We start from the raw sequence: 10479 nt of genomic DNA, 5'->3' as shown, positions 1-10479 counted from the left end.
GGGAACATGGGAGAGAGAGAGAGAGAGAGAGAGAGAGAGCAGAGTGAGGAGGGGAAGGTTGCAGGGGAGAAAAGTACAGCTCCAGTTTTGGCTACATCTGGCAGGTTCATGCATCATCCCCTTTATCGCGTCATCAGTGAGAGCGGTGACCTCACTTCCTTTGGAGACCGCACACGCTCGTCAAAACTTCCTCCGGCAGGAGCAGAAAGGTTTTAACTTTTGAACGCATCGGTTCAGACCGGCACTTTTTTTTTTTGTCTTTCGTGCCGGCGTGCGTCGCAAGAAAAGCCCCGGACGGGTCCGGGGCTTTTAACGCTCGCCGCGTCTCCACAGAGCGACGCTCGCCACGTGTGTCGATCCTCGAGTGGTTCCACCGTCACACGCCCCTTCACCTCTCCGCGTGTGGGAAGAAGACTCCATCTGCTTTGTCCTCCCCTCCCCGAGAGTTTGTTTGCCCGATCTCATCCGAGCTTTTCATTTTCATCAGTCGTGGGACGTTTGGTGTTTGAACGCCGTTTTGTGCAGGAGACGTTTTGTGTTTTTTTTGTGCGTTTCCCTCTCGGACTTAATATGATGTATCATTGTAGTGCTCTATGAATGAAATGAGGGAGGATATGAACCCTCTCGGTGGAACATTGATCATGGTGGAGTGTTGTTGAAGTGGAGCTGTATTATATGCCTGGCTGGATGTTTTCAGAGCTCGCCCTCACCCCCTCACTGGGAAACTCCTCTCACTGCTTTAAGCCTCCGGTACCATGGTAATGAGCTGCAACTCTCCAGACAGCTGCTGCTGCGACTGTGTGTGTGTGTGTGTGTGTGTTGTGGCATTAAAAATGTGCGTGTGGATTTCTTCCTTTCCCCGATTTAAGAACCGGTGAACAGGCCCGGACACAACGCGCTGCCAATAACAGCTACAGTTAAGACGAGACAAGCATCATTCGACCTTCAGAGACCTTGTGGAGGCAGTTTTTTTTTAATCTTCTGCTGTTTCACAAAAACTACAAAACAGTAACTTTTACATAAACTCACTTATCAAATGCGTCAATAGTGAAATGAACGTCATATTTGTCTTATTATTCTTCAAAACTGTATATGGAAATCAGCTTTAATCCACTTAAGGTTTCAGATATAACTCTGATTGGACCACTGTGCATTTATCTTTTTTTTTAAACAAAAGTACTATTTTCTTATAATTCTTTGCTCTCTTATTCTTAATAGTTCACTTCTCATTATCAAAATGTATTAATGCAACTTTATCGTCGTTTTTGCTAATGTGTTTGTCTTTAGTTATGTTTCCCTGTAGGTTCAAAATTGTTAAAAGGTTATTATTGGATAATGTTTTGTCATTAACATTTTTTCTCATCATCATTAAATCCTGGTATTGAGGTAATTTCTTGTTCATTAATTTTTGTAATTTATAAATGTTCAACTGGTGGTAAATGTATTTACCACACAGAATATCTGTCATATTAGTGAATTAAAATGATTGAATACTGAATATAAATTGAAAAACATTCCAGCAAGTGTGTCGGTATGATTTAACTGTAATGTATGTACATCTGAATTTATTTATTTATACACAGCAAAGATATGTCATATGCCCTTCTAGTAGTGGTCATGCAATCAGTGTGTCCTGTGGAAGAAAGCGCAAAAACATGTTTAGAGAACAAAAAGAGCGATGTTGCTGGTTTATTACAGCCGAGTTCACACTTTAAATCCACTCGACCTCCTTCTCTTGTTCATCACCCTCTCGCTCAGCCGAGCGCTTTATGGCGCGTGTGAATAACAGAAAGTTGTGCGTGCTTTGTGTCACCCTGTGACGTGACATAGGATACCTCTCTTTTCTCACTGCTCTCTCCCTCCCAACACCAGGCTTCTTGTTTGGGGGGGGGAAGACATCTGCTTCACAGCCAATGACGAGCTGCCGGTTTGACAAAGGAGACCGCTGAATAATGTTTATTAAGATTTGACCTTGGGACATTGCAATGCCTGGCAAGTGTTTTAGATTTGAACCCAGGGTTAATGGCTTTGGTTTAATGGATAGAACTCACCTGGGAGGGGATGTCTACTGTACGTGGCTCGGGTTAGGCCTCGCTGTTTGCTTTTATTGGAATGTGTTCGGCTGTGTTGCTGCGTAAGCACACTGTTTCTCAGTTGGATAAACCGACGGCATTGTGTAAGTCACTGGTGCGACTCTATTGATTTCATTACCTCAGAGCCGAGCCCTCGGGGGACTCCTATGTGATGCCCTTTTCCCCTCCCTCTGTGTGCATGCTAAACACAGCGCTGTGGTTAGGGAACAATACACACCCGTCTTCATTACTTCTTCTTTTTTTACCGCCGTTCTGTTCCACAAATTGTTAAAATCAAATATGGGCTAAACGTCTGAGAAGTCTTGAGTGACGGTGCTAAAAGCAAAGTCGTTTTGTTTTGTATCATCCAGAAGTCCAGTTGAGTCTAGTTTCATGTTACATCTTCAATATCTTTTATATAGAGTACAAATGTATTAAATTATCAGAAGACATTGTGAGATATATATTGTTATAAAGACATGAATGACCTATGGGGTTTAAGGATGTTGGTCTAATGGTCAGCCTTAGAATAAGATATCTAACGCACCGTTGTTACACAGTTGTTACACTGCTGATTCCCAGATGACACATGTATGAAAACTTTCATTATAACCTCACCACCGATCCGTCCCCTGAGCTCCTGAGTGCATTCATCCGCACCGAGTGAATTAGAGTGTTGAGTGTCATAGCCGTATGGAGCCGAACTACTAGATGGTGAAGCGAGCCGTCGGTTTACAGTGGCTTTGATCTTTCAGCAATCATGAAAGAGAAAGGGACAGTGTGTGTGTGTGTGTGTGTACGTGTGTGTGTGTGTGAGCTGACAGACTGATATGATGTGTCTGCTGCACTGGCACAGCAACTCTCAGAGTGAGACGCAAAGCTGAAAGTATGCCGAGCAGATACGTCTGCGAGTCTCTCCCCATCTGCTGCAGTCTTTTGGTCTTTTCATCTTTTCAGTCGGTCAAAAAAAAAAAAAATAGTATCTTGAAGCAAGGGTGTCAAACATCCGGCCCACCAGGGGATCCAGCTCAGCCCGCGGGTTGAAAACATTAACCTAATGGGGGACAGAGTGACGGACAGGATTGCTGATCTTTCAGCAGATTTGGAGAGCCAAAAGAAGCATGAAGTCAAGTTATTTGTAGCATTTTCAGTTGCAATCGATGAGTGCACTGACATTACAGGTGTTGCTCAAGTGGCCATATTCATTCATTGTGGTCTTTATGTTTGTAGTTTATTGTAGAAAGACCTTTAAAATAGGGTTTTTCACCAAAAAACCTTCACCAATGATTTAAACGTAGCGAAATATTGCCATTATGTATGCGTTATTATGCCATGACTTTATTGGTCGAGCCCACTTGAGATCAAAATGGGCAGTATGTGGCCCCTTCACTAAAATGAGTTTGACCCCCCTGCTCTCGAGTGTCAGGTGGGTTAAACAACGTAACGCTCAGTACAAGTATATACTAATGCAAGTTACATGTGCAAGATATGACTTTCAATAGATGGAGCTAAAGATGATATGAAGATTAACTTTCAATGTACCGCCAGTTTGTTTAGAGCAGATTTGATGTCACCAACTCAACTCGCAATATTTAACGCTGACCTTTTTTATTAGCGATCTGGATATTCCCCCCCCAAATGCACCAATCCGGCCACACAATCTGCCACACCGAGCGGGCAATGGTCAGCGGCGTCATCCGTTTCCTTTTCCAGCGGCTCATGTGTGCCACGGCATCGGTCACGCGGAGCTTCCTTTTGACAGAAAGTGGCTGCGGCTCAATGGGGTTTCCTGCGTAAATGTGGTTGTCTGTTCAAGGAACTCTAATGCTTTGATGTATTAGAGTGTGAAAGTGCTTCCTCAAGCTTGTCTTAGTTGGACGCTGTGAATGAATGGCATGAACGGGTCACTTTCGTGGCTGGCTGCCCAGGTTTCCTCGTGGTTATTATAGCCATGTATTCCGAAGTGTTTATCTGGGCGTCGGCACGCTTGACGCACAAATGCTGGCGACGAGGAAAATGAAGTGTGAATGGTTTCATCCGGCCTCGAACAGGCCCTCCGCTCCTGTCGCCATTGGCTGACCCTCCCGCCTGACACCTTGTTCGCCTGAGGTTTCAGCCAAGTGGACTCGCTGTCGAGTCCGGCAGCCGCGGCCAAGTACTGTGCACATGTGTCAGGTCCGCCTCGCTTTGACAGGTGTGTGTGTGTGTGAGTGTGTGTGAGAGAGAAACAGAGGTGGGCACATTGATTTTCCCCTCTGATATAGAAGCAGTGAGACACTATATAGTGATTTTTAGAGCAACTGGATCAAGTCTTTATTGCTCCTATGAAACAACAACACAGCATACAGTCTTAAAATCCAGTTACCTTTTAAATAAATAATGTGTATATAATTGATATTTGTGTCTATCGGATTTCAGTGGAATCCTGTCATGATAATCTGATTATATTGTTATTTTTTATAAGATTATGTTTTCCAAATGAATGCACATGAGATATTAAGGTGTTCGTAGCTTTAGAGGAGACCTTTCCTCTCAGCAGTTTAAGGTGATTGTTCCACAGCTATTTTATACATTTGTAGATATGTTTATGTCGCGTTCTCTTGTTTTTTTGTGCACATGGACTACAGTTGCCATTTCACTGTTTCATGTGAATTGTCCTATGTGGGAATTTAATTTAATCTGAGTTGTGTTATTGAGGGGGCCAATTGAAGAGCCCTCACCGTTTCCTCTTGGCTGACCATCACCCAATACATGACGAGTTTGCATTATAGGAGGCGTGTCTTCGTCCCTCTCGGATTAAACGGTACAGTGACGACGTGAGGTTTTCTGTGTGCCTGTGTAATTTCCGTTGCAATGAGCCAGCAAATTCCTTTTTTCATCCGGCCTGAAGCTAATAGAGAGAAAGAGGGAGTAATATTTGTCCCTTTAGGTCATACTCCCGCTCCTCCTCTTTCTCTCTACGTCTGTGTTTCCTCTCCTCCAGAGACGGGACAAGGCTCTCCGTCTACACCTCTCCAGAGACTGGCATGCCATTTCCCCACTGGCTTAATTAGAGGTTTAAAACAATGCTCTGTTTATGGGGCAGCCCTTCAATACAAGAGCAAACATCTTTTTTTTGTTTTGCTTCTCCGCTGTCAGGCATTAAAGTGAGATGAATTATCAGAGAGATGCGAGCTACAGGGCGGCATATGATGGATCTGGCCCTGCCCTCTAATCACCGCGTTTTCATTTCCGCTAAGATTCTGCCTCATTTGCCCTGGAGCTTATGATGGATATGGAGGCAGGGTTTCAGGAAATCTGCAATTTCTGGACACTGTGATAGATATGAGAAGTAAAGTATCTGTTTATTGTTTAGCTTGAGTAACAGTTACGGTGGATAAATGCTTGAGATTGATGACGGCTCAAGTGGTGGACATTAAATGATTCACTTCCTTAAACATATTGAGTATTTTTTTCTGTGTCCGTTTCTTTAGGTGCTTCATCATCTCCAGTGTACGCTCAGCGATCGATCTAAAAAATGACGGTTTCTTGCTTTGCAGCCTATCTGGGGTCATGAGCTTTGGCTCAAATTGCTCCCTTCACGACACACACTAAATGGGACTTCTCTTGTTTTCAGAGAATTGCAATTTCAGACACTTATTAATCATCATTTTGCATCATCACTGACAAGCGTAGTGTTTCATAACTGCAATTAATCTGTCTGTCATCTCAGGAGCGTCCATGCTCTGGACACTCCGTGCAAGACTTTGCTTCTCAGTGTATTTTATCTATGATATCAGACTTATTATCACATTAAAAACTACATTACATTAACCACACACTTCCAGATTAAATCACATTAAAAACAGAGTTTCTTATCCTTTTTAAGATATAATTCAAATAGATGTACCCTTTTGAGCTAGAAAATCAAATAAAAGGAGTTCTGTCAGGATTTCTTCACCTTTCTGGTTGTGCTGTTCTTATGTTTTGGTTTGGTTTGGTCATTACTTGTTAATGCTAGGCAGCTGAAGAAGTATTTTCTTATTCCCTCCCTGTACAATCGCATAACACCGCCGCCCCCACACCAAAATCAGAATTGATTGGCCCGCGTGTAACTAGTGAGGCAGAGACTGCTTCTTTTCCTCGCCTGCTTTATTTGATTTCCTACCTTCCTCTTTTCTCCCTGCTTGAAAAAAAATAAATAAAAAGGGATAAACGCATTGTCATGGTAACGCCGCAGGTATTATCGCGGCAATAAAATTGGAGAGATGAGCCATGAAAGGACTGGCTGGCCTTTGAGATCTTGTGGTTCACTCCAAACGCCGCTGGTCACTGTGATGGCCCTGTGAAGTCAGCTGTATGACAGCGACTTTGTACTTATCAACTTAGAGCTGCAGACCTGAGAGCAGCATACCTGAACCTGCCCATTCGCTGTCATGCCCCCACATCTCTATTTCTCACATTAGCCCTCAACAGCTGGCGGGGCATGTGTTCCTGTTCCGCATTTAGATCTTAATCGCTACACAGTGAAATGTTTGAATCCCTCTTCTGGTAGGGTTTTTCTGTCTATCTTCCACTCTGAGACCAAGTCAAGCTGGGAATATGGCACCTAGATCCCTCCCCTGTATTGCATGTGTCATCAGCTGACCCTACTGCATCAAATTACACTTTTTTGGGAAGATAGAAGATGAAAAGGTGGGGCCATTAAAATCCGAACATTCTACTTTCGGTCTAAGTACCTATGTTCAAGGAGCCAAATGCTATTTTCTATAATGGCATTGGAAAATATGACTTGGATTTCTGCTATATATGCATGTACATACATGCTTATCCATAGCCATTGTGTGTTACCACACAGTCTCTACAGTAACTGCAAAATGAGAAATGTCCTGCTGTGGACGCCATGTTAGTTCGGACTTGAAAGTCATTCAAGAACAGAAACGGACTCACCAATTAAAGCCAATTAAAGCCGAGATACTCCCGTGTTCTGCGAGGCAAGAGGACAAAGGAGTCCTGGGGGTTCGAAGAGAGAGATGTAGGTGTTTTTTTTTTTTTGCATTATTGGGCAAACATTCCATATTAACCTTCCAGCATATTTTCCTTTAAGTGGCACCCCAGGGTGGGTGGCATTTTTCAACAACAAAAAAAAAGGCAGGAAATCCGAATTTGAAAATTGCAAAAGCGTTCTGGTGTCTATTTGTAGTCCGGGTAATAGGGACCAATCCTGTTCATGCAGGTCTTGGTTGAATGCAGATAATCAGTTTGTGCAGTGAGCAAAAGAGGCGGAACGCATTGGCTGAAATGCAATCTCAAAACCCTCAGGCTACAGTCTGTCGAGGATTTTGCTTTTTTATTGGCTTTGAAATTAGCTTCTAATGCTTGTGAAACAATCCGATTTGTACCTGTTGCCTCTCAACTCCACCTCAGAGAACTCGTCGTTCATTCATTTCAGACATCATCCCGATCCGATTCCTATTGGCGGCGGTCCATTCAGGGAAAAAAAAACAACCCGTTGACCTAATCTATTAATAATTGATTCATGAGTAACTCGTTACAGCGATGAAATCAATAGAGGCATTGGTGTAGGTAAGCCTGTGTTGTTGGCAGTCTTGATTGAACATTGGGAATAGCTCAAGGGGTATGTAAGCAGCGCCGGAGCCTCGTGGCAAAGCCCACACGAAGGCTTTACAGCATGTCAGATTTGCTCTGAAGGCTGGTACTCTTGGGGTTTCATGCACAGCCGAAGCCAGCACATCGTGGGATACCCTCCAGCTGATCTCGTCTGCGTGGTGAGGGGGAATTGCTGCAAGAGGCACCAGCGACTTCTAAAGACTGCCGCCTGCTTTGAAGCCCTCGCTAATAAAGTGACTGCCCAGTGTTCGGGGGAATTGCAGTGCCCATCCCCTCACGCCAGTTAGACTTGGGGTTCTGGGAAATTAGAGTTTGAATGGAGAAAGATGGTTTCATCATCTTCAAACAAGTCTTTGAATAATGCAGTCTTTTGCCAGAGAACTATGCATTTAATCTCCCCAACAAGACCAACAGCACAAACCAACCTTTCAGTCAGAACCAGAGGTCTATCCATACGCTTGCGATCGAGTGTCCTCCTCTGTTCTCCACTTACGACCAAACAGGAGTGTGACAGGAACGTCCTTTCACACACTGTTTCTAATCAGGCTGTGTCTTAAGCTTTAATGCTGAAGAAACAGAGGCTCGCATGCCTCCACGGATGAAAGAGTCCTGCCCTCTGTACTTTAGCACAACATATCCATATTAATATCGCATGAGTCACACTGGTTCCTGTGAAGCATCACTGAGAGGGAAGTGAAGCAATCATCAGCCCCACGTAGCGAAACCACGTAAAAAGTGAGGGAAAACATGAATAATAGACGTCTGCATGAGTGATTGTGTTGGTGTTTTATGCATGATGAGCTTATTGTGTGGTAATTGCCATGCATATAAACAATTGAAATGACCTTTTGTCTGAAGATATTAAATTGTGCTCGACTGAAAACTAAGCGAACACGCAGGAACGTCAGGGGGGGAAAAAGAAGAATTGGAGCAAGGGGTCAGGTGAGGGAAGAGTGAGAGTGTGTGTGTGTGTGTGTGTGTGTGTGTGTTCAGCATTGTTTCTGCTCTGCTGTGTTTCAGAGGGTCAGGCCTAATTACAGCTCAAGGAGAGGTTGTCCAGCAGAAACAGAACGCCTTGCAAGGTTTAACTATGAAGCAGCTGAGCGCTAGCCGCCACATGATTTCCCAACTTGGGGGTCTGTTCAGGTGTTTCGTTATTCGCGCTATGCATTATTGTAAATGTCGATGTAACTCAAAATACACTTCCTCTTTGCTCAAATTCACTCAGACGATGGATCTCATTCGTATCTGATGGATCGATACAAACCTTTCACTTCTTAAAAGAGTGCATTAAAGCCGCCTCGTGCATCTGTCTTTGGGTAAAGAAAGAGGCTTTCAGTCAAACAGTGAAATAAATCAGTTTTTGGCCTTACATTTCCTATCCTTTGAAATATCAATCGCTCATAGGTCACTGCTTTTGTCAGCTCCAGTTAAAGCGCTATGTGTGTTTGTGGGAAAAGGTCAGTCTTAATCCTGTGATATGCTTACTTCAGTAGTTCAGAGATAGACAGTCACCTGTAACGCTCTTAATGCTTATCAGACCTTCGACTTATTAATCTGGATGTGCTGCCATGCATTCTCTGACGGAGCCGCTTTTAATTACTTTCTCTTATCTTTGGTGCATTTTCTTTGATCAGCTGGTTGAGGTAAAGCTGCCTGGGAGTATTCCAATAATAATACTGCATGTTCTTCATCTTAAAAAAGTGTTCATGCAAATTCTGTAAGGTATTTAGATTTGCTTTTAATTACCGGTACGTACCGTCTTTTGTTAGCCCAATATATGCATTTACAACACTATCTCTTCTTTTACTTTTCTTTTGTTCTAGCATCAGTCTCTTGGTAGCTTATTATCATCATCCTCTGTGTAAATCATGGGCTCGATTCATCTATTCCTGTGGTATTCTCTGTTAACCTTAAACAGTCAGTCAAGTAGGGCCCCTCCAAAATAAAAAAAAACACAAAACAGCCCTAGTTCCCCTCACGATTTCCACCCCACAAGTTTGTCTTTCATCCCGACACATGACTGGCATTACACCTGATGGCAGCGGCAGGTCTCCGCCCGGCCTTCCACGCATTTGTCTTCCCTTATCTGCTCTGAGCAGAGCGCATGTACAGCGGAGCTAACCGGAGCCACGCTAGCGGACTGTAAAGTAAAGACGACACTTTAGGGACCGCACAGGCGTTATAATCAGTGGAGACAAAGAGACGGGGAGTGGAGGTCAACTGGTTAATGAGATGAGCCGCTGCGTGAGGCCGCCTATCTGCTCAAACCTGGGAGGCCAGGCCTGCCGCTGGATTCAGATCCAATAAACTCAGCCAGTCAGTTTCCATCAAAATCAGCTGCGCCGAGTCATCGTTCTGTCCTCCTCATTCAATTTGAACTTGATTGTGAATTGAACGCGCTGCTTTTTTGTTCTCCAGGGGAGCTTCGTGGCCAGCATGACCGCCACACTGAGGCAGATGGACGACTATCATTACGCTCTTCTGATCAGCACCTTCGGCAAGATACGGAGCGACGTGGTGGTGAGTACACCTTGATGATACACTTCAGGCGACATGGTCAAGTAATGCCTTAAATTGCAAACCTCCCCCCCCCCCTCCTCCCTCAAAGTTTAGTATCACCTCGCTGCATTTTCTAGAAATCAAAAGTTAGATTACATCTGCTAGGAAAATGTTTTTTCCTCTACAATAACTCCCCGTTAGGCCTTGCCCTCAGGCTGCTACATGCGCAGCATGCTCTCGATGATAGTAGCTCCTATGGGAAGCAGATCACTCATTGCAACCAACAAGTTGTGGA

General features: G+C 44.0%; 1 protein-coding gene across 1 annotated transcript in view; it reads left to right on the top strand.

The window, feature by feature from the left end:
- The window catches only part of dock1 (dedicator of cytokinesis 1), a 161737-nt gene that overhangs the window by 94978 nt on the left and 56280 nt on the right, over positions 1-10479 (top strand). Inside the window, exon 28 of the mRNA XM_068582553.1 lies at positions 10104-10205. Coding sequence (XP_068438654.1) covers positions 10104-10205 — 102 coding nt within the window. The remainder of the gene's footprint in view (positions 1-10103; positions 10206-10479) is intronic.

This window comes from Clinocottus analis, unplaced genomic scaffold, assembly GCF_023055335.1.
Source record: "Clinocottus analis isolate CAN_PGR_092001 unplaced genomic scaffold, fCliAna1.0.p SCAF_19, whole genome shotgun sequence".
Classification (NCBI taxonomy): Eukaryota; Metazoa; Chordata; class Actinopteri; order Perciformes; family Cottidae; genus Clinocottus; species Clinocottus analis.
This window is presented reverse-complemented; position numbering and strand designations above follow the sequence as displayed.